This window comes from Vigna umbellata, chromosome 8, assembly GCF_029865625.1.
Source record: "Vigna umbellata cultivar VRB3 chromosome 8, Vumbellata_1.0, whole genome shotgun sequence".
Lineage (NCBI taxonomy): Eukaryota > Viridiplantae > Streptophyta > Magnoliopsida > Fabales > Fabaceae > Vigna > Vigna umbellata.
The window spans coordinates 13,705,988-13,731,343 of NC_142172.1; the positions used below are offsets into that span (position 1 = coordinate 13,705,988).

Genomic DNA, 25,356 nt, shown 5'->3' on the forward strand with positions numbered 1-25,356 from the left:
AAGAATAGATGCAATGAATTGAATAGTTATGTAATCAATCGCCAGGGAGAACATTAAATTTCCAAGATTTCACAAAATAATGTAATAAAGTACCAGTTTTAATGTACTATATTACTGTAAAACAAAGCCGGTTGAAATATGTTTTAGAAGATATTCTAAAAACTTTTTCAAAAATCTTGACCATAGATCTCAGTTATTGGATAAAGCAATTAGACTTGGAATCTGATTAAAAGCCAGATGATAAAAACGATAAACAATGGTTTGTAATGCAGACTTTCACAAACACTCAAAACACACAACTCTGTCAATTAACAAATCTTTTGTTGATGATTCATACCCTGTCAAGTTAACTGTTTACTCTGTTGAAGTTTGTTAAAAATGTGTCATCATATTACTATTGTACTGTAAAAATATGTTCTTCATATATGATAGATTGGGAATACTTTCATATCTTATACCATGCTTCCTTACTTCATTTAATAAGATTATTGCCTTGTCTTATTAGTATAAACAAGAATATTGCTTTTCTTTTTTTTCTTTCTCCCCTTCCATCATATTTATTAATATGCTTCTTTCTTTCTTTATATATATATATATCGTCAAATCCTTGTTATATATATATGAACATGCAGATAACTGGGCGTTGTTGATCGTCTTGTTTAAAATATTTACTTCAGGTATGTGACTTTGGTTTTTCACGTACAAAGGCAAACAAACACATTTCTTTGATCTAAAACCACAGCCTGAACTGTAAGTTTTTTTTTACGAACTGAAGCATTCATGTGTCAGTTTTTGTTAAAGTTTTCTGAAGTACAATAACTCTTTGATGATATGACATTATACTTTCCCTTTTTCCTTTCAGGACATGACAGGTGAAATGTCAAACTAAAGATGTGATTTATTCAGCTTTAACTAATGACCCTGCAACACCCATGGAGACATTTAAATCCTTCACAGGTTTACCGTAGTGCTTTTGATTTAACTAATTTCTAGAATACTGGATAAGGTAGATAGAATAAAAGAATACGCTTTGAGCAGCTTGATCTATCCTCGAACACACACACATAGTATGTCCTATTTGGACAGGTCCTGGTGTCCCTGTTGGAGTTGGATTTTCATAGGGACACATTCTACTATTTGGACAGGTCCAAACTTCATTGCCTTTGATTTAGCTCTATTCTACACAAGTAGTCACTTTCCTAACTACTTGAAATATTTTTTGTTAAAAATCTCTCCTATTAGTTGATATATGTTAGGATATCTCACATGGGCTAGGATATGGTACAAAATAATCTGAGACAAGGGTAATCATTCCACAAGCTAACTTTTCAGATTAAGTTTAGCTCAGTCTATTTCTAATATAAGATTAATGTTGGATCACCCATAGATGTTTACTCCAGCAAATTTCTCATTCAAGTGCCCACCATCCTTGGACACAAGGAGGACCGAGTCCTAATGTTGGATCACTACTTGAATAGTTCTAGTCCTACAAATTTCATGTCCATTGTGATGTTAAAAAGGATTGGTTTATTGCAATAGCTTTCCCCTAGCAGAATTGAAATTGAGAGTAACATTTTAAAAATTAAATAATAGTAAAATGGTTTAATAGAAACAGAGAAAAGGCTTAGAGAGAGAGAGAACGGTAAGAAATCTCGTGAAAAGGATAAATGAATTCTCACTTAAGAATATAGGATTACAGATATTCAAAGACTACTTACAAATGGCGGAGGAGGATTCAACGACCTCAATGCTTAAGAAATATTTTAAAGGCCCTAAGTCTTTAGTTAGAAATTAATGGTGAAAGTGGGATTTGAGCTAGTAGTGGATACCCTAAGAGTCATCTCCGGCAATGACAATGTCATTAACATAAACAACAAGATGAATGGATAGGCGAGATGGAGAATGGAAGGAGAAGAAAAAATCACTAATATCAAAGCAAGGCTGAGCTAAAGCAACCAGACAGAGCACAGGGAAACTACTTCAGCTCATACAAAGAGAAATGAAAGATGTAGACAACGCATGTGTCACCACAACTAGTAAAACCTTCTTTTGCAACTAACCATGCAAGAAGACATTTTTTATGTCTAGCTAGTGAAGAAGCAAGCAAATCGCAAACAATAGTCATATAAGAAACAAATGAACATAAGTAATTTTGGGCAGAAGGGAAAAGATGACCCCATAATTGAGGCCACATATTTGAATATAGCCCTTAGCCACCAAGCAAGCTTTAAAATCCAAACAATATTGTCATCCCAACGAACAATAGTCTTGTCAAGAGGTAAAGGAACAAGTTCATGTGTCATTGGCTTGTAAAGAAGCCATGTCTTGCAACATTTATTGCCAAGTGTAGGCTTAGGAATAGATAAAGAATCCAAATAAAATGTGAAAGGGAACAGGAAAGCATAAACCATTATAATGAAGAAAAGAAGCATATAAAGGTTTAAGGTTGAAAGAGGACCAAATATCTATCCGTATGACAATGGGAAGTTTTCATGCAAGTGACATTGGTGGAAGGGCATTTGGAGCACGAGATGATGCTTGAGAATCAGCAGGTGGAACAGTTAGAGATGATTGTGGTTGTTGATGATAGGTGTCATGGAGGAGTGTTTCACTTTCATGGTAACTGAGTTCCTGCTTGGATACTTACCATAGACAAATTCTCCATCATACCATACAAGAACACCATAACCGGTAAATAAAACCAAAAAACACATACAATCTATTTCCCAGACACGAAATATAGGCACGAACCAATATTTAAACTTTGGTCCGTCACATCGCGATGAAGAAGAACTAAAGCAATTCAATGAAGGGCAATGAGAATGAAAACAAGAAGATCAGCAACAATGATACGTTCGTTGACTTTCGTAACTGCTTTTTACATTATCATTCAATCACATGCTCAACTACTTTTCAAAAGTCATACCTTCCATAATATCAAATAGGATCACAGAAAGCAGAAAGGAAACTAAATTTATCAAAGAAGAGCAATGAGAATGAACACAAGAAGAGCAGCGATAAAAGAGTACTTGAGGGCAGCAACAAGAATGGCCAAAGAGATGAACAAGAGCTGCCAGAGGACTTGCACACTTGCCCATGTGAGAATTCCCGTTAGGCCAAGTGCAAGGACGTTGTCAGGGTCGGGGTCCAACAGTTTCCTCCAATTGAAACCCAAAAGGGGCAATCTTTGATTACTCCAATCGTTGCCATTCTCTTGCTGCTGCTTTTGCTGATCCTCGGAACCATTGGGTGGCTGTGGTTGCTGTGTGTTTTCCGGTTCCCTCAAATCTTTGTTGCTGTTAGCGAATACAAGAAGTGGGAGTGATCTTGAGGAGAGAGAGAAAGGGAGGGGTGTGAGGGAAAGGGAAGAAGAGAACGGAAAAGAAGAGTGTGAAACAGGAACTGAGAGTGAGGGTTTGAACCCTACCAACACATTCTTCATCACTACAACGCGCTTGGGAAAATGAAAAGGCAAAGAAGGAAGGAGAAAATCAAAATTGAAATCAGATATGATATAATCTACTTCCTTCTGTGGTGTGCATGGGATTATGCGACTACGGTATGCCCGTAGTCTTGAAATTGCTCCTGTCTTAAGTTAATTTTTCATCCACATAATTAGTTTATTTTATTAAATTAGTCGTGATAATTCAAATCTTATAATAAATTGGATCACAAAATCTGATCAGTCATTTTTGTGTAACTTTCATTAAATAAAAACTTCATGTTAATATTTTTATATAAAAAATCATTTTTACCTGAGTTAAACTAATATGTATGTATATATTGTTTATAGAAAATATGTTTTTATCTTTATAGAATTTGATTATTATTTAAGCTCTTATGAAATGAGTCAAATCACTGGTGGAGCTTCAAGCTTCTAGAGGGGAGGTTTGACCCTCCTAATTTATTTTTTTACATACATAAAAATTAATATAAAAATAATGTATTTTAATTTTATTATATTTAATTTCTTCAAATTTCATATTCTTATAACTAAAATTTTTACACTCCAAATTATTTTGAAGATTTCAAATTTGGTTTCAGGTTCTATACAAATATTTTAAAATTCTATTTTTTTTAATTTAAAATAGCTTTCTTAATATCTAACATTTATTTTAAAATCTGTAAATGAAATTAACATTTTGAGAAATTTGAAAGTATATAAGAAATATTACCATCATATTACAAATTACATGAATCAAAATTAAAATCTATTCATTTTACAATATTAAAAGCATTTTTATACACTTATTTATGTAAGCTTAAAATATTCAATGTGAGTTATGGCTTCTGAACCAACTAATATCATAGGCTCAATGGCTTGAAAAACCTTGGGATTACTTTGTTTTGGATATATATACTCATTTAACGCGTGGGGGTAAATAAGTCAATACAAGTGAGTGGAACCAACCAAGGTTTCTTAAAACAAATTATTGTTGGATTTGGTTTCCCCATGAAATTATTGATTTAATTTTGAGTGTTAGAACATCAAATTTAAAAAAAATTGTTCAAATTTTTGGAATTAATATATAAAGCTTTTGTTCCTCACATATTCATAAAAATTTATTTTATCACCTACTTTTTTTCTATGTTTTTCATATGCGTGGAAAAAAATTTAATTGATCATCAAAAACATTTCATTTTGCATAATTCGTAAATCTATTTTAAATTTTGCAATCCAAAATTTGAAAACATATTTTGAAAACTATATTTTAAACCGTGGAATCTAAAATATGTTTCTCAAACCAAAAATGTATCTTAGATTATACAATTTAGATATATACTTTGGATTATACATCCTATAATACGTTTTCTAGAATTTGTAATAAAAAATGCATTAGGAATTATAAAATATGAAATATATTTTGTAATAAAAGAAATGCACTCCATAATGTACACTTCAAAATACATTACAAATTTAGACTAGATCAAGAAATATATTTTAAATAGGACAATCTAGAACATCAAATTCCATAATGCAAAAAAACTAAATATGGACATTTTAGACTTTTCCAACATCCTCATAGAGGTGCAAGAAGAACCCATGGGAATGCAAAAAGCAATTGGCCACATTTTGAGTCACCAACTTCAAATTTGCATGAGAAGTATTTTTATGATGTTATAAAAAACAAGTTCAAATTAATTGTTTTTTGCCGTAATCAAATACATGAACAACAATGCCTCTTTTTACACGCATCTTGCGTTACTCAGAAATAAACTTTTTTGTTGAGACATAAGTCACCCCAAGGTGCACATTGCCTTGATTTTAATTTTATTTCAAATTTTATATAATTAATTTTTTTTCAAATTTATTATTTTAATTTGACTTTCCATACGCTGCTGCCGCCATTGTCATTGCACTCTTTAGAAGAAGAAGAATAAGATAAGAGGGAGAGAAAGAGAAAGGGAGAGAGAAAACTTGAAAATCTTATAAACACAATTTTCTTAGATGTAAAATAATAAATTAACGTAAGCTTTATTAAGATACATAAAATATGCTCACTGAAAAATATCTCAAATGGTTATTACAAGAATGTGTTTATAAATTACCAAATTTTAAGCCGAGATTTCATTTCCCACTGAAATTAATGGTATGCTTTCTTTGCACCTCTATAAGTGCAGAAAGAGTATAAATTGAAAATATTTTGGATTAGATAATTCATATATATATATATATATATATATAATATATTATATATATATTAAACAATCTAAAAATATTTTTGAGTTGTATAATTTAAAAATACATTAAAATCTATAATTCAAAAATATACTTTAGATTGCATCATTTGAAAACTTGGCATTGTGCTATCTAAAATAAATTTTCAAATATGAAAATGTACTATGTATTATATTACATAATCCAAGTGTATTTTGAACTAACCTGAAATGCAGTTCCAATTGCACAATTCAAACTCTAAAAATGTATTCTAGGTTGCGAAAACATATTTCAGATTACATAGTTCAAAATACATTTATGAATCTAAAAATGTATTTTGAATTCTAAAAAGATTCTAGATAGTATAATTTAGAATTCTAAACTATACAATCCAGAATACATTTCTAGACATATTTTATTCAGAAATATAATACAAACGGTCTAACCTGTAATATATTTCCAAATTTCTTGATCTGGATTATGTTTTCAAATTGTATAATTCGAATATTTGATCAATATGAGCAATTTAGACTTTTCCAATACCCCATGGAAGTAGCCTGAACAAAAATAGGAGAGGAGGAAGAAAGAGCAATGGTGATGATGATATGTACATACATGGTTTGGGAAGAGTGCGAATTGCAGAGAGTGGGCTCCTACGTACAAATATGTTTCTCGGTCTAATAACAATGATGAGCAAATAGCACATCATTATGTTTTTAAAAGATAAAAATAATTACTAGTATATATAAATTAGAATCCCTTTTTAATAAGATAAAAAAGAATTTCTTGTATATATAAATTATAAACCCAATGTCATACTATTATTATAGGTGCACCCGAAGCAAATAGTAATATAGGTGACAGTCTGAGTATGCTTATATAAACATATACAACAAAAAATGACAGGTTATTTTAAAATGGGTGTATTTTGTTCTTCAGCAAGGTCCTGCCAAACCAAATATACACACAAATCATCAATCTGATATGCCATAAGCACATTTGAGGTAGATATACTAGCATAACTAAAGCAGCGTAAGGGTAGTTTTTGAGTATTCAAGATTGGGTAACCTATCATTTAGGCTCTTTTGAGCACGATAAAAAGCAAGAAACTTGTGAAATTCATGTCTCAATTACACAGCAGAGAGTCTTATTTATAATTAGAGTAGTAAATAAAAACTATTGCAGTGATTACAATAATAAACATAGAATTCACTTCCCTATTCACAATTTCAAACAGAAAATCTCTAGAAATTTCAGCTGCGTCATTGCCCCAACTGTGAGAATTTCTTAAATATCTAATCAAGGAAAATACGTTTGCATTAGTAGTTCTGATGAGACCGCTGAGCCTAATAAGTTAAAGGATAAGGAAATATTACAGGTTCAGCAGTGAACCATGAAACTAAAGAACGTTTGGTACAAGACATTATTTCATACCCGAGAATCATGAATCCTAAGAATGACTAAAAACTGTTTGGATTGTAAAAAATATTCCTAGGTATGTTTATATAAATCTTTTGGGAATTAAAGAGTAACGTGATATTATTTGTCACATTAAATGATTTAGCATAAGTAACTATTTTTATCGTAGTAAACAAAATTCAACTTAAAATAGATAGATTCTCTCCTCTCTTAAGAGAACAATTTAACGGGAAGCTTAACTAACAAACATTCTTGGGAATTTTAAACAAACCAAACATAGAAAAATAACATTTTCAGCAACAGATTTTAGGAAAACTAAAATTTCCCTTTATATGCCAAACGCCTCTTAAGGGGTTGAAGGTTACTTGGAGGTGAAATGGAGTGTGTGTGCAGAGGGTTGGGAGGGGGGTGTCAAATAGGAATTTAGTTGTCGGCTTGGAAACGAATTGTGGGTTCCTGGAGTATTTCCTGATATTTACTTTTATGTTTCTGATATGTGGGAATCTCCTTTCAGCCTACCTAAGACTAGATTAAAAGTGTAAACCAAATACAGATATATAAGTAAAGCAGTTAGAAAAAAAGACTACCAGGAAGTCAGTGTTGACAAAAGTAAAAAAATGGAACTGCCATGGATGTTGGTTATTAAAAGAAGAGACAATGTCAAGTCTCATATCAAGTATAGAATAAACTATTTAATGTGGTACTTAAGCTTTAGGCATTCTCACAAATAAACTAATCTTTTGGGTCGAACTATCCTCATGTGCTCAAGTTCTTTCAGTTTGACAATACAGGAACTAGTAGAGGACCATTAGTAATGAAGTCACAACTAGATGTCGTTACTGACTCCCTCTAAGCCTGTTTTAGTGTTACTCTAATTTCTCGTAAATAAATAAGCCAAAACCGCAAGGAAGCATTTAAAAATGAGTCCGGAAAAATAAAAAAAGGACTCAATCCATTTGCATATTCAGTGCAAACTATGCTCATAAATGATTTGAATTTGAGATTGAACATGTATTATACTACTGAACATAAAAAAAAAAAAAAAATTGCAGCAAATATATTATTCAAATTAGAAAGCACCTGACCTGAATGAATGGCAATGCCATTTATTTTCTTGTTCAATATTGCTGTTTCTCCTCTGTATATATAGGCTGAAGACTATAAATGAGGTATGAACTTGTTCACCCTCTAGCATCAGCAATTATTTGCTGCAAACATTTCATAATATAGGAGAAAGAAGGCCGTCTCCAGGGTTCCCTACAGCACCAACAGATATTAAATAGAAGGATAGTGAAGGATTTTGAAAGTTGGCTGCCAGAATATCATATAATAATTTCAGATTCAACACTAAGAAAGGTAAAAGGAAAAGTGTCAGAATCTGTTGAACAAAGAATTAAAACTAATTGACCAACAATGGTTGGTACAAGTAGTAAGTACGAATCATGTTAATTACTGGTTTGAGTTCAAATCCTACTGTTAAAAATATGCATAGACTACTGCAAATATAGAACCTGGAAAGCTAGAACGTAAGGATCCCTTTTTATTCACTTTCCTTGTGTCCTTGATTTCATTATTTATTCCTCGATTAAAAATTAAGATAAATAGTGTCTGGATTAGAGACACTATTTCAGTAAAACTGATGTGGTATTTGTTACACGCCTTGACCAAAAAACGGAATAATTCCCAGAAAGCATAGGTAGGACCCTTTTCCACTGAATATAACTCCATTATTATTGTTCAACAATTGTTTACAAAGGAAATAATCTTCCTTTCACAGGGCATTCCTGTTTACAATACTACACAATCCATCCTGACCTGGCACCCCCAAGGAAGAGGATTATTATAGACTTTACAAAAGTCTCAGCCCCCCCCCCCCCCCCCCCCCCCCCTTAACTATCACAGCTATTTACGGTTATTCTTAAATTTCTTTTTATAAGAAACATTCCAAAGCCTATCCTTATTCACCTGTCTATCATTACCCCTTTCTGTTGTCAGCTCTTCCTCACACTTTGGTTCTACACCAACTCTTACCAACATCTCGTTGATTCTTTGCAAAAGATTGACCAGACAACAAACTATATATACTTGGGATGTTGTTGTCAACTGTGATTTCAAGGACAAGGCATGCCCCAAGCACTCAATCCATTCCTAAGCTTACACTTGGCAACAAATATTGCAAGACATGTCTTCTTTACAGACCAATGACATATAGGAACTTGTTTCCTTACCTCCTAGCAAGAATATTGTAGGTTGCAACTTGATTTATACCGTCAAGATTGATTGGGATCACAACATTGATAATTTTTCAAAGCTTGCTACGTAGATAAGGGCTATACTCAAATATTTGGCCTCAATTATGATGAAATTTTTTCCCTTGTAGCCAAAACCATTATGCTCATTTATTTCTTGATATGACTGTCATTTGTCACTGGTCTCCTCACTTGCTAGACATAAAAATGTCTTCTGCCATGCTTAGTTGCAAGAAGAGGTTTTACTGGTTCTGGTGACACGTGTCTTTTATGCCTCTGTTATTGCTCTTTGTATGGTCTGCAGTGCAGCAGTTTTCCTGTGCTTTGTTTGGCTGTTTTAGCTCCGCCTAGCTTTTAGTCATTTCATCTTCACCCTCTATTTTCATCTAGCCTATGCATTTATCTAGACATATATAATAGTTTGATGCATATGACATATAAGCTCTAGCATCACGGGGTTCTTAAAGATATGATTGGATTGTAGACGTATTAACATGTAAAACTAAAAATTAGGGTTCTTTACCGATTTACTTTTCATGTACCCTTTATTACATTATTTACTCCTTTATTGTAAATAAATCAGTAGTATATGGATTAGACACATTATTTCAGTAAAATCTATTACTAGTATAGCCATAGTTGATGGTCTTCAATTACTTTTGTTTAGTCTGGGCTACTACCCTGATCATAAGAGAATCAACCATTCATGAACCACAAAGTTTTCATGTACATAAAAAGAAGAAATCAAAATTATTTATTAATCTACTTACGTGGCCCAGGAGAGTTCAATCAAGGCTGCAACTTCAGGATTCACATGCCTTGGAATATCTAGCCTTTTGTCCATAAAACCAACAGCCGCAACAACCTACATATGGAAAACAACACAGTGATGCCTTAGCACTTATTTTGATTAAAAAGATGGAACTACCGTATCAAACTAAAAGCCACTTGATGCATATTACAAAACATCATGCAGAGAGAGGCTAGTAGAAAAATGACCCAGGAAAATACTCAATTAAAACAGCTAACTGCCTCAGACTCTAATTTTAACTGAATGATATTGTGCTTAGGAATAACAACTATTTTCTAAAAGAAGACTTTGATAAGATGAAGAGAAAAAGTTACAAACAGAGGATAGGATAAGGAATCCCCCTTGGAAAAATACCAAAATAAAAGACAACAAAGAAAAAGGAGAAAATCATTGGAAAATAGCACCTCAAGTTATCAACATTTGAGCCAAGGGAGTCTCCAGACACAAGGCCAATAAGAAAGTCATTCGTTTGAGGGAAAAAAAGTGGTTGATCAGCCAATATATCCCTATAACAGAAAAGAATCTACTGCTCCAGTGAGAATTCACTTAACCTCTTCCTGAAATTTCTTACTGTTCTATCTCTCTAAACCTTATCTCTGTTGCTATTAAACCGTTATACCATTATTTAATTCTTAAAATGTTACTCTCAACTTTAATTCTGGTAGGGGGAAGCTATAATAATAAACCAAGCCTTATACATCAAAATGGATATGAAATTTGTAGAACTAGACGTATGCAAGTGATCCAATATTAGGGCTTAATAGGGTCTTGATACTACATTAAAAATGGGCATTATAGTCTTACAATTTGGCCAGGTTTCTAGTTAGTGTGAGACATCATAACACCCTTCCTCCTTGTACCCAAGGATGGATTATTGAGTAAGAAATTTGCAGCAGTAAAACACCTACAGGTTACCCATTAAGACTACACATAAATATCATAATATAAATAGACTGAGCTAAATTCAATCTCAACAGTTAACTAGGGGGGATTTTTCTCCGTGTCTCAGATTATTTTGTATAATTTTTTCACCAAAATACCACAGTTGGTTTTTTAATATTTCCCCAATAGCAAACTATACCTATTATTTACACAGATAGAATACTTTTTATATTTTTTTGTAGAACAAAATTCGGTCCTGAAGAGTCGAATTTTCACCTTTGATTGGTTGCAATCTCACCTGAAAACCAGCAGGAATTTGGTTCATGAGAAACCTAATCCCAAGTAGGGTATATATATATATATATATATATATATATATATATATATATATATATATCACTTGTGTGCAATAGATCTAAATCAAAGACAGAATTTTGGACCGGTCCAAAATGTAGAATCTGTACCTATGAAACACCAACTCCAACATGAAGACCAGAACATGGTTAGTGTCCTGTATTGGACACGCTATGTATATGTGTTTGAGGATAGATCAAGCTGCTCAGGGTATTCTAGTATTCTATCTAGAGTATCCAGTATTCTAGAAATTAACTATGTTGAATATAATAAAAATTAGGTATGAGATTAATTTTCCTTGTGTTGAATATACACATAGGATCCTCTATTTATAATAAAATAAATATGGGCTAAGCCCAAAATACAAATAAGAAATAATAACAAACTAGCTAAAAATAAAAGATAAATATAAAATAAAGAAATATATTTAACACTCTCCTCAAGCTAGTACATACATATGTACCAAGCTTGTTATTAATATAATTCATCAAGTCTTAGTGAAAATATCTGCTTTTGCACTCGAGTGACACCAAATTGCTAATGATTTGCAAGAAGACGAAATACCAACCCAAAAGACTCTTCCTGAGCAACAAATCTAGGAGGTTCCTCCATATAAATCTCTTCTTGCAAATCGTCGTTGAGGAAGATCATCAATGGATAAAGAGGTAATTGTTGGAGAGCCACCACTGATGTAAATAAACTAACAAAAACCATCTTTTCCAAAAAAAACATATATGAACGGGTCCAAAAAAACATATATGAACGGATCAAACGCAATAGTGACAAAAGAGAGGTCAGAAGAGAAAAAAGGGAGCACATCCATAACTTCAAAAGGCGTTAAAAGCACGTAGGAGCTCCGATGAAGGCGTCGTTAATGACATGGTGGTTGCTTGACTGAGACGATCCAAACCATGTGATCGTCGATCGAAACTTGAACTCCGATAGTAGCAGTGGTAAACGCCGGCGCCGTAGGCAGATGTAGTGGCAGAGGCCACCAAAAACTTTTTCCTCAAAAGAACTTTAGGCTCTAGATACCATGTTGAATATAATAAAAATTAGTTATGGAATTAATCTCCCTTGTGTTGAATATACATATAGGGTCCTCTATTTATAATAGAATAAATATTGACTAAGTCCAAAATATAAATAAGAAATAATAACAAACTGATTAAAGATAAAAGATAAATATAAAATAAAGATAATATATCTAACAAACTAAATCAAAAGCACTGGGGAGAAGCAAATAACCTGTGAAGGATTTAAATGTCTCCATGGTTGTTGGAGGGTGACTAGTTCCCACAAAATTACACCAAAGCTGAATACATCACACTTTTCGTTTGACAGTTCTCCTCTGATGACTTCGGGTGCCATCCATTCAGGCTGGCATGTCCAGAAAGAAAAAAAAAGGGAATAAATTATAATGTCAAATCATCAAATAATTGTAGTTAAGAAAAATTTAACAAAACTTGACACATGAATGATTCAGTTAATAAGAAGAACTTACAGTCCCAGCTGCGGTTTTAGAAGAAAGAAATGTGTTTGCCTTTGTGCGTGAAAGACCAAAGTCACATACCTGAATTACATAATTCAAACATCAACGCTCAATTATCCGCACGCTCATATAGATCCATAAATGTACACGTGAGCCGTTAGTGAATGACTGCATGGGAAATTGCTAGCTTAAGCAAAACCATTCGTTTTTGGTAGGGTGGGGTTGTTAGTACAGCAGGCAATAGCAATTCAGGCACTGTTAAGCATTAATAATTAGGTTCGGCCAAATGGGGGAACAGTTAACATAACCCTAGCAGCCATCAATTGTCATGGCTAGATACATCCTAAAATTCGGCTAATAATTTATAGGCAGAAAAAGAAAAGGATGAGTTACAAAATCAGGGAGAGTCCTTTCTAATTTTATTTTATACATAACAAGAGAGTTTCTGCTGTTTCTCGCTAGGTCATAAAGGATGTTGTTGCTTTGATACTATTTTGAAAACATAGGACCTTCAGATCGAGGAGAAAGAAAGGTGAACATAGACTGAATGATGTGCAATTGATATTGGTTTAATGTGATGATAAGATGACAAGCAAAAGACAGAAAACTAACCCTGTTTATATTAATTCTAAACTCCCAATCCTAATTAAATAAGGAAGCATGTCAAGACGTATAATGGAAGGGGAGAAAGAAAAGGTGGAATATATAGATACTGAACAATCTGAAATTGATATTGGTTTGATGTGATGATCCAAAAGAAAAGACAAGGCACTAATATTATTTATACTAAAGCGGATACACTATCATATTTCACTAGTGCCTAAGTGTCCGCATTGTTTTATTACACTACCATATTTTAAGGGTCAAAATTTAATACTTATATTAGTTTTAATTTTATATATTTATTTAAAAAAAGATGTATTATTATTTTCTATATTTTACTTGTAACCAATAATTTGAATCAAAAACAACATTGCAGGAGCAATACCAATTATAGTTTTGCATGAAAAAGGGAAAAAAATGTAATTGTGTTGTGAAGTAGTTTATCTGAGGTTATTTTAAATAGATGGATAGTTTATCTGCACTGTTTTTCTTTTTGATTGCTGTATACATAAATATGACAGCTTTGAGGTTCAAAATATTAAAAATTTAAAATATAATTAAGGGCAAAATAAGAAGATGAAATGTGTACACAAAATTGGGGTATTGTATTATATATTGTTATAGATGTAAACGCAACATACTAATAGTTTTGCAGTTCAAAATATTAAAAACTAAATATAATTTAATTAAGGACAAGATAGGAACATGAAATATGTACACACAATCCCATTATATATTGGTATGTATGTAGCAATAATAATTTTGAGGTTCAATATATTGAAAATTTAAAATCTAATTAAGGGCAAAATAGGAACATGAAATACATAATGAGGGTTTCACATTATATATTGTTATGGATACATGCGTAACATGTAGTTTGAGGTTCAAAATAGTGAAAATTTAAAATATAATTAAACATAAATATGAATATGAATTGTGTGCACAAGGTGGGAGTGTCTCATTATATATTGTTATAGATGATAAACTCCCAATCCTAACTAAATAAGCATCGTGCGAAATATCAAAATATTCCCATGATATCATGTAAGATTAACATACTTTACGGTACAACAATAACATGATAACATTTTTCAAATACTCCAACAAAATAAACAGTTACCTTAACAGTGTATGAATCATCAACCAAAAGATTTGGAGACTTCAAATCTCTATGAACAATGGGGGGTCTCATTTGATGAAGATAATTCATTCCGCTTGCCTTAGACAAAATATGAACATTTAGGTCTGCATAATGCCTAAAAAGATATAAATAGTAAAACTATTAAAAGTTTTAATCATCAAAGTTATACCACATCATAAGCCATTTTTAAGCGACACCTCTCACTAAGTGATGATCCAACATTGGGCATGTGCAGAAGTTCATACAAACTGCCTCTGCAATTCAAGGAAATAATTAGCATAAGAATATCACACTCAACCCAAATTTTCTCCAATTATAAACATAAGCAAGGAGCACAGTTTTCATTGTTAAAGGAAAACTTTTGTACCTAGATAAATACTCTGTTACAATTGATAACTTAGGGGGTTGAATAACTGCACCCATCAAGAGTACAATATTTGGATGCCGTAGGCGCTTCATGAGTGAGACCTATGAAATAAACTGGGAATGATTAGCAATCTACATGGAAAAAAAATTATATGTACAAAACTAACGTAAAATTGTTCCTGAGCCTCATTCGAAAATATAAAAATGAACATGAAAATACAAATTAAAACCAGCAATAATGGATACCTCCTTTAGAAATTCTTCAAATCGCCCAGGATCAAAACCTTGCACTTTAAGAATTTTCACTGCAACATCCTAAGATATTAGATAGTTAACATTTAGTGATTGGATTGTGATTGACCCCCACACATAGAAAAAAGAGGAAAGAAGCAGAAAAAGAAATGGGTAGTGTTCTTTAAATTGGATTGAGCTTAACTTAACTCTAAAAACTAGCTCATGAACTGAGGAATTCCCAAGACATCATACTAATTTACTAAACTTTACTTTTCCCATATCTGTAGTGATTGTTGAATCTCATTAGAGATATGCTTTTGCTTACACTAAATAGGGAATGCATAACCAAATATTTCCCATTATTTATTGAATTTTTTCCGTATTATTGTATCTCATCTTTATTATATATAAGAATGCTCGTGTGTACAAAACACACAATGACTAGTAATTCTTTCAACTGATATCAGAGTAATACCATCCTCCTTTGTCACTAATCCACGGTAGGGCTACACCTTTTTTCCCTAGACACTGACCCTGACTTCATCACTCTGATTTTCTCTGTCGGGTAAACAATACCAGGTGCTACATTTTGTTCACTACGTTGTACCCTTTGAGCATCTTTTGCTCTCCAGCAATTGCCACATTCTACAACTGTTCTTTTAGCTCTCGTATAGTTATTATGCCCTTGGAGTACTTTTTTTCTCTCTGTTAACCAACGCACTCTTGAGTGTTTTTCTTGTTCTACAATACTTATTCCCTTAGAGCATTTTTCGGAGCATTTTTGTTGTTCGTCAGTCACCATGTCCTCAAAAAATAGTCTCTTTCTGGCAAGCAGCTGTCACACTCTCCGAGTTCTTGCTCTTCATCACCCACCGTGTCCTCCAAACGTATTTTTCTCTCCAACAGCCGCTGCATCCTTAGAGCTCTAACATGACCTTGCTATTGAAACTGCCCAACCACTACACTAGTTGACTCATGGCCAACCACCACCATGCATCACCAATTCCTCAACACATCATCTTCAAACACTTGCATCAAATTGATTTATGAAGGTTTATCATTATTGAATTTGTCGTGATAGGTTTGTTATTGTATATAGGAGAAGGAATAAATAAGTTGTGTGCCAGCTGTACCTGAACTATTTAAATAGTTTAGGGACAGTTTTGAGGGGAAGGGGAAAAACCTTTTAATTGAAATGAGGAGTGGGGTTCATAAGAACCAAGAAATACAGTTTTGAGGGGAAGGGGAAAAACCTTTTAATTGGAATGAGGAGAGTGGGGTTCATAAGAACCAAGAAATAACTAAATATCAAGTTTGTATTATTTGAGAAGATTATGCAGTAAAAGTTATTGAGCTGGTAGCTCTACAGTAACAAGGAAAAACCAGAGCACTAGACTCCTCCAGAGGATGACTCTCCTCCTAACCAACTCACCACTTTCTCACGGTACCCCTTCACACTCTCCCTTCTCTCTCCTATAACAGAATTTCTCATCCCTGGATTCTTAACACGTCATTCCCTATCCTAACTAACTTCTCACTATTTCTTTTCCTAACCCCACTTTCTTTCTTCTCACATAAACATTCCATATTTTGGGCCTATCTATTTCTTCTATAATTTTTCCTTGCTGAGTAACAGGCCCATGTGCACTTCCCACCTTATGATCCTTATTAAGAGTCCTATCAGGGGTGCTAAAGAATCCATTTTAAAATTTCGATTGCTTTAACATAGACAGACACAGCTGAAAATGACATAGAACAATTCGAGCAATATGCGGGGCTTCTAAAAGGATTTGAACAAAATTACTTGATTGGAATATTATTGAATGGACTCGAGGAACAAGTTAAGTCGGAAGTGAAGTTACATGATCCGTCAAATCTGGCAGAATTGATGATGAAAGCTCAAATGATTAAGTAAAGTTCGTATTTGGCAGGGGAAAAGGGGAGTCGGTGGAAGCTGTGAATTCTCTCAATAAAACTCAAGGAATCAACAGCAACGGAGGAGTCGCATTTTGAAAATCATCAGATAAGGAAATGCAAGATAAAATTAGGAAAGGATTGTGCTTCATGATGAGAAATTAAAACCTAATCATGTGTGTAGAAATAAGCAATTACACATGTTAAAAACAGAGGAAGATTTATCAAGTTATGACAAATTAGTGAATTGTAAAGGAGACACGGAGGAGGATGTTGAAGAAGATAAAGCTTTGCAACTATCCATGTTTACTATGGTAGGATTGGAGATGTAGAGGTTTTAGTCCGATTAGATTGTGGGACATCTCACAATTTCATCTCCCAAGAAGTCGTGAATAGATGTGGGTTAGAGGCTAAAGAGACTCATCCTTATGTGGTGGAGGTAGGAGACGGTCACAAGGTGCATTGTCAAGGAAAATGCATGGGATTTGTTTTGGAGTTACAAGGGTTGGACATTCAATAGGAATTCTTCATCTTTTATCTAGGAGGAGCAAGTGTGATCTTGGGATTAGAATGGCTGGCCAGGTTAGGAGAGGTTAAGGCAGATTTTGGGAAACTAAAATTGACCATTGGAAGAGGTGAGTGACAACAGATGGTTATAGGAGATTCCGCGTTATCTACCACATCAACATCACTGAAAAGATTAACTGAATTACCTCCTAACGGGACACAGGATCATGCTATTCATTTAAAAGAAGGAGCTTCCATTCTGAATCTGAGGTCATACAAATACTCACATCTTCAAAAGAATGAAAATGAAAAGTAGGTCCTTGATATGTTGAAAGCAGGAATCACTAGACCTAGTATTACCCCCTATTCTAGCTAAAAAAAGGATGGTGGGTGGCAATTTTGTGTGGATTACAAGGCCCTTTGAGTTTTTAGTAATGCCTTTTGAGTTGACTAATGCCCCGGTCACTTTTCAATCCTTGATGAATGAGATTCTTCGACCTTTCTTGAGGAAGTATGTGTTAGTTTTTTTTTATATTTTACTTTATAGTGGCACTATTGAACTACATGTCCAACATTTAACACATGTTCTCTAAGTGATTAAAGAGAATAATTTGACGATCAATAAAAAGAAATGCATTTTTGGTTAGCGTAGTTTGGAATATTTGGGTTATCATATCTGGCCTAGGCATATCTACTGACCCGAAGAAAGTGGAGGCAATGTGGAAGTGGCCTACTCCGAAAGACGCAACAGCCTTGAGAGGATTCCTAGGTCTCAGCTATTATCAATACTTTGTGAAGGGATATGGCAAAATTGCCAAACCATTTACACAATTATTAAAAAAATAAGGTTTTAGTTGGACGGGGGATGCTCAAGAAGCTTCTAACACCCTAAAAGCGGCTATTTCTCAACTTCCAATTCTAGCAGAACCAGATTTCTCCAAACCTTTAAATGTGGACACGAATGCCTTTAGTCAAGGATTGGGGGCTGTTTGTCAGCTCCAGTCACCGACTAACTAACATGCTTGCTAAGTCTCTTCATGGGTCTAGAATTAATGACATTTGTAAGTTTGACTCATGATACATTATTAAATAGGGAGATATGATAGGATTTGATGGGGGAAACCAATAAGCAGCTGCAATGGCCACAGTTATGCTTCAAGACTTGTTATAAATCTTCAATTAACAGAAATCCCATCAAGGCATTTACAGCAAAGAAACAACAGTATATAAGTGGATAAATAATATTCATGTGGGATGTGATATTGGAAGAGTTGAAACTGGATTTAGTTAAGGAGAGAAAAATGAAGTTGCAAGCAGATAACATGAGGGAATTCAAATTTCAAGTTAGGAACTTGGAGAACTTCAAAGCACAACTATATAAACTAAAATTGTAAGTAAAATGAGTTGACGAAAAACTACAACCTCCATTGCAGTTCAGAAAAAGGTGGGTCCAAAGACATAAAGTTTGACATCACTTTCTACTGCATGAATGCATCCTGTTCTCCATGTCTTGCACCTGAAGTTACCATGTTGGCTCTCGTAGCAACTATACCATGCCAGCACCTTCTCAATTTTTTAATAGAAGAATGGGAACTGCAAGTAGTTCTAGAAGCAATTTTTTTGTGCGTAAATTACTAAACTATGTTTAGAATGAAGTTGGAAAGCACTTTTGCAAATTTCAATGCACAACATAAAAGAGAAATTTTATATCTTTGGAAGTCAAAATACTTTTGAGCTCTCCCAACTAAAATTCAAACAAATCTTGCTAAATAATTGCTTTATGTAATGCTTGTGCACATGAATTTATATTTATTTCTGTTTCAGTTTCGTAAGAAAAGTCATAGTAGTGATTGACATTTTTACTTAGGAGTAAATCAGTCGGTGCTACTTCTACTTGAGGAACAAGTCTGCCAAATACTGAAAACTATATCTTTAAATTTGTATTTTGCTTTTTCAATCCTTATCAATGTCAACGTTGCTGATAAAAAAGTATTAGAGATTCCTTGCTTTGAGCTCAAGATATTCCAAAGTATTTTGCTTCCCCTTCTTTCCTATCGCATATTTCTGTCATAATTCCAGCCAAAGTTATCAAACTCTCGACTTAACGTTTAACCTCTTACGAGTTTACCATCCTAGATAGAGAAAACAAGTTACCTCACTATCAAGCTCTTTTCTGAATACACCTGGGTAAACTTTTTAAACTTGTGGTAAACTCACACAAACTATGGAATCAAGAAGCAAGTTAACAAGTTTGAAATCAAATGTATGTTTTGTCCAACTTTTACCCAACAATGACAATATTTTATTACATTCAAACAACTTGGAGAAGTTAAATCCTTTTTGAATTGTTTTAACATTAAGAACTTACAACTTTTAAGATATTATAAATGATTTAATCTCCCAAGTAGTTTAATCTTATTTAGCACTAATGTGCTATCATAGTTTATTATTGTGATTTTGCTCCTTCTTTTTATTATGATGTGGAATTATTGAGCTTTAGTTGCATTAAGAGTATTATATTATGCATATATGTCATTAATCGATTTTTAATATTATTTTTACATAGATAAACTCTTACAAGTTCAAAAATTGAATATTCAAGTCAAGTTTAAAAAGGTCCATACGTTTGTGCAATCTCATTTATGATTTGTTGTTGCATGATTCCAGCCTAACATCCTAAATTCTAGAAGTATTTTGTTGCATTTTATTCATTGCGCAAGTGAAATGCACCTCAAAAAAGCTACAAAAAATATTTTTATATATGTCATGCACAAGCAATTTTGGTCTTAAGTACAAGAAGATTAAAAATTTCAAGTTAATTGGTTTCTCTNAAACCTATAAAAAGAATTATCAACAATTCAAACTTGACTTTTTATCTCCAAATGCTTGTAAATAATTAATTGATATATTAAATATTCTTATTAATTTAGAATATTGGAAAAAAATAATTATATTATATTATTTTTAGTTTGAAAAATGCATTAAATTTAAAATTTGACTTTTAAAAAGGCCTTTTAAATTATATATATTTTTCTCTTATAATTAAATTTATTAATGTGCAATGTTATCCAACACATAAATTTCTTTTTATACAAAATGTAATATTTAATTATCTCTTAATAAATACCTCTTCTCCAAAATCACATAACACCAACAAAAAAAAGTTCTTAACTATACATGTTCTTAAGAAAATAGTTTATCAAAACAATGTCAGATGAATTCTTTGTCAGAGGTGATGAGAGAAGAAAACTGAAGCGTAAGATGGAGGAAACATCTTCTCCTGAAGTTGTAGATTCAGAGTTATTGCTATCTATGAGTCTCGGCAATAACCAAATGGTCGGTGAGTCCTCATCCATGCCCATTTGCAATTCTCCAAAACTAATAGAAAACCCTAATCATCAATTGATTGTGCCAAAGCAACGACAATTCTCATGCAAGTTTTGCAACAAAAAGTTTCCAAGCTCTCAAGCCTTAGGAGGGCATCAAAATGCTCACAGACGTGAAAGAGTTCTCTCAAGGATAGATAGAGAGTTTGATATGGGAACTTTTGGACTTGGTGTTCATATGTACCCTTATTCAACCATGGCTCATCAACACCCTTTTCGTGCTCCGATTCCCTTTTTTTATGAGACTAACATGCACCCTATGACTCAAATGTCAACCATGCCATGGCCATTTCTACCTAGCTATGGAAATCAAGGGCTACACAACACCTCCACTTCAGGGCAACGATTTGGTATGGCCAACCTTGGAGGCTTAAATGTTGAAGCTCCTCAAAATGTATACCATAGGGGATTAGGGTTTGGTTTTGAACATAACCAAGCTCATCCGTTTGATCCAACTAATGGACCTACCATGCCTCGTCCAAGTCTTAGTGGCCTTATGAGAAATCAGTATAATATTGGGAACCAACCTTTTTAAGTTTGAAGATTAGATTTATCTAGTTCAAAATTTAGATTATGTATTAATAATTATGGTATCAATGTTATATTATCTTTCATGTTTATTCACAATAACAAATGTAACCTCAAATACTTTCAATATAAAGATGTAATCACATTTGTTATTGTAATGATTTATTATTATGTTTACTATATAAATTATACATTGGTTAAATATATCATTTACTTCTTTATTTTCTTTTGTTCTTTGTCTATTAATTATAAGAAAATATCAATTAAAATATATTTTATTTTTATTAATCTTTTGCGCTTAAAAGTTTGTAATCCAAATAGTTAATAATGATAATCATAAATAAGTATTACTTTAGGTGTGATCATACTAACATTAATACACCGAATTTCATGACAACTTTGTAACGAAATTTAAACGACAATTATACTATAAGTAATTTTTTGAAAAAGTTCGTGTAATTTTTCTTTAAATATAACTTCAACAATATTAAAAGTGATGTAATAAGTCCCAAATGATTAATATTAAACTTTTAATGAAAATGAAAAAAAAAAATTCTAAATTATTTTATAACAATTATACTTACAAATCAATTTCAAATTGTACTTAAAAAAATAGTTTAAAAAACAAAACAAAAACGTGTACTTTATTTTTAACAACGAACTAAAATTTATTGCCCTAAATAAACTGTTTTGGAAATTTATTATAATGATATCATTCAAAAAATTATAATTTTTCATATATGTAGAAATAGTTTCATATTTTTAAATTCAGATGTAGATAATTAAATTTTATTATTTTCAGTGTTGTAGTTGATATTATTATTTAAAAAAACACTTTTTTTAAATTAATTTTTTTTTCAAATAAAAAGTAACTTCATTATTTAATTAAAATGCAGATCGATAACCACGTATTTAATCTTTTAAAAATAACTACATAATATTTTTAATAAATTTTAAATGATATAGAAATATATTTAAATGGAGATTTTTATAAATTTATCCACTTTTAAATATATTTAAAACTTATACTATTTTAGTGTAACAGAAAGGTACACATAACATAATTTATTTACAAAATATCATGTCATACAAAGGTCATAGGTGATGGGAAATCGACATGTGTATATTAAACCTATAAATCTTTCTTGATTCGAGATATGTTCCAAATATCTAAATGGTTTCCCTAATGTATTTATAATGGTCGATGATTTATTAGTGGATTTTATTATAAACTATTAGACAAACTTATTTTCTCATTTGGTAAAATTAGTAAATTATTTTTTTATAGTTTTTATAAATCAATATTAAGCAAAGATTGATTAAAAAATTATACTAAAAAACGTAATAATATTTATTTTTTCCCTGAAGTTTGTACTAAAATTTGATAATAACATAAATTATATCCCAAAATAGTTTTTTTATAATTAATTATAATGATCTTACTAAAACAATTTGTGTATGTATATAGTGTATTTATATTAAAAAAAGAGATATCATGTGTAAAAATACGTTGAATCTGTGTTAATATGCCACTAGAATATTGTACTATACAATTACTACCAATTAAATATTTATTCACTTAAATTAAATTTTAAATATAACTTTCAACCACTTCATTTATATTGAAAATTTCTACATAGTAAGGTTTTTTTTAAAAATTAAATCCATGAACTAATTTATAAAAGTTATTCTTATAAATTAATTTAACAGTATAAAATTTATAAGCAAATGGTCATATAACGTTATTCATCATATTTCTAAAATGTTTATATTTTTTTTAAAACTTATATTGTATTATTGTCATAAACATTGGTGGAAATCAATCAAACCAAGTCAGGTTTTGGAAAGTATATGAATGTATAAATAATTCGATAATTGATGGAAATATCAAACCTTTTAGAAATTATATGGTATAACTGATCTGATTAAAGGATAATTATCATAGAAAATCCTTTTTTAATAATTAATAAGATTTTATAAAGATTATCTTTAGTTTTTACTATAATAAATAATATTAAATTTTTGAGATTTAATAATTGTCTAAGTATGTTCTTGGAAAATAAAGTTTTTATGAAAAACTTATATAAATGTCATTGGATAGTTCAAATCATGAATGTTTAAAATATATACACTAACTAGACACTAACTTTCAGAGTCAACGTTCAAATAATAGACATTAAACATGTAATCTTAATTGAATTGATTATTTTTTCTACTTTTCACCAAACTCATAAAAAACCAATTAATTTTAAAATAATAGACAAATTCATGGTGTGATTATATGCTCATTTTGGTGTTATTACTGTTATAAGGTATGTTTAGAGAAAGTTATTTGCATGAAAATTGAATACAATAGAAAAAGATGTAAGTTAAAATACTACTAACTTATCTTAAACACATTAAGACATACGTTGAAACTTTAATGATCTTTTTTAAAATGTCGATATATGGAAACTTCTACTATAGAAAATAATGTATAAGTGATTTTATGAGAATTAAAAGGTCTCTTCAATCAATAGTAATATAAAACATGTCTTAATACAAGGTTCATAAAACGATTAATAAGATGGTAAAGAGAATATTTCATATTTGTAAAATATTTACCGTGTAACTTTATCTCTTTAATAATGAACACTTATAGTACATATCTCCTTATTTTTCTTATAACTAAGAATGACAATTAAACTTGCATTGACAAGTATTTTTCAAACTCTTATTGACTTTGCTGAATAATATCTAAATTGACTAGACATGGATATAAATATAGATAATACTCAAATATTTGTAAAGAAGAATACTTGTAAACATTCATTTGTTTAGTAAAACATTTTTAATTTGAATTGGAAAATGAGATATAACCAAACTTAAAGAATAACAATACATAATTTTAAATGCAAGAACATTTACATTTTGTGCTAGTTGACTCGTACATCTAAAAATAATTTTGATGCAACAAGTTTACTTTTTTGGACATGTATATGTTCAATTTAGTATGGTCACAAACATAGAAACACAAAAAAGGTGTAATGATAAATGTATCTTGTACTAGATTGAGTGTAATATTAAAGTTGTTAATAAAATATGCATAATTTGAAAAGAGTTGACATAAAACAATAAGAACCTTAATTTGATATAATCTTTTCTAAGATATTTATAAAAAAGAAACAAAACATGTAAAATAAGTTAGTATCTTAATATTGAATACACAATCTAAAGAAACATTTCATATAAAGAAAATATTGAGTTTTTAGTATTTAGCTAAAAATAGTGTGTTAGACGACTCATATATAGATAACTATATTTATAAATCTTTCACGTTTTTTAAAATTATTAATGTAACATCTCAAAATATAGTGATAACCATAATCAGAATTAATTACATTAATCATTAAAATAGTGCAGTCTTTACAAAAAGATACGAGGTTCAAATCGTTGAACGGCTGAAAGTACAAAAATGTAGTGTGGCCAACGGTATTCCACATCTAAGACTTAAACAAAAATACTAACGGCTACCACATGTCGAGCACTCTAGGACTCGACCTTAATCCCTACTTCAACCAGATCGACGTCTTCCAAAATTTCTTCTGCCAGCGCCTCTTCCAGCAGCTCACTTCCATCTGCTCCCATCCACATCGATGATCATCGCAAGGACAAGACGGACGTACAAAGACAATCGACAACACAAAGAAGAGAACACAGGGTAAGCTCATGTAATTTAATTCATACATTAAAGTATCAATTCAATCAAGTCAAACATACCAGAATGATTCAACATAAATAAATAAACAAATATCCAACAACTATTTCTAGA

The 25,356-nt window shown here is 31.5% G+C and overlaps 3 protein-coding genes across 4 annotated transcripts; 1 reads left to right on the top strand and 2 right to left on the bottom strand.

Annotated features, from left to right (window-relative positions):
* Nucleotides 1-2,837: 2,837 nt before the first annotated feature.
* LOC148194052 (uncharacterized) lies at nucleotides 2,838-3,543 on the bottom strand. Its single transcript, XM_088097686.1, has one exon. The coding sequence runs from the start codon at nucleotides 3,440-3,442 to the stop codon at nucleotides 2,978-2,980; it is 465 nt and encodes a 154-aa protein (XP_087953812.1). The 5' UTR covers nucleotides 3,443-3,543; the 3' UTR covers nucleotides 2,838-2,977.
* A 2,862-nt stretch (nucleotides 3,544-6,405) lies between these two features.
* On the bottom strand, nucleotides 6,406-20,406 carry LOC124828733 (serine/threonine-protein kinase CTR1-like). 2 transcript variants are annotated; one of them, XM_088096281.1, is made up of 10 exons: nucleotides 19,054-20,405; nucleotides 15,223-15,291; nucleotides 14,978-15,078; nucleotides 14,780-14,864; nucleotides 14,590-14,688; nucleotides 12,879-12,947; nucleotides 12,623-12,754; nucleotides 10,098-10,192; nucleotides 8,164-8,335; nucleotides 6,406-6,605 (listed from the first exon to the last, which is right to left on the bottom strand). In XM_088096281.1, exons 1-9 carry the CDS (start codon nucleotides 19,057-19,059, stop codon nucleotides 8,260-8,262), a joined length of 732 nt encoding a protein of 243 aa, XP_087952407.1. In that variant the 5' UTR covers nucleotides 19,060-20,405; the 3' UTR covers nucleotides 6,406-6,605; nucleotides 8,164-8,259. The 2 variants fall into 2 exon arrangements, with proteins under 2 accessions (XP_087952407.1, XP_087952408.1); XM_088096282.1 differs by lacking the exon at nucleotides 6,406-6,605 and adding an exon at nucleotides 6,671-6,954 and having other exon boundaries at nucleotides 19,054-20,406.
* Nucleotides 20,407-20,838: 432 nt separating this feature from the next.
* LOC124821715 (zinc finger protein GIS3-like) lies at nucleotides 20,839-21,552 on the top strand. The gene has a single exon (XM_047293642.2). The coding sequence runs from the start codon at nucleotides 20,839-20,841 to the stop codon at nucleotides 21,550-21,552; it is 714 nt and encodes a 237-aa protein (XP_047149598.2).
* Nucleotides 21,553-25,356: the final 3,804 nt, after the last annotated feature.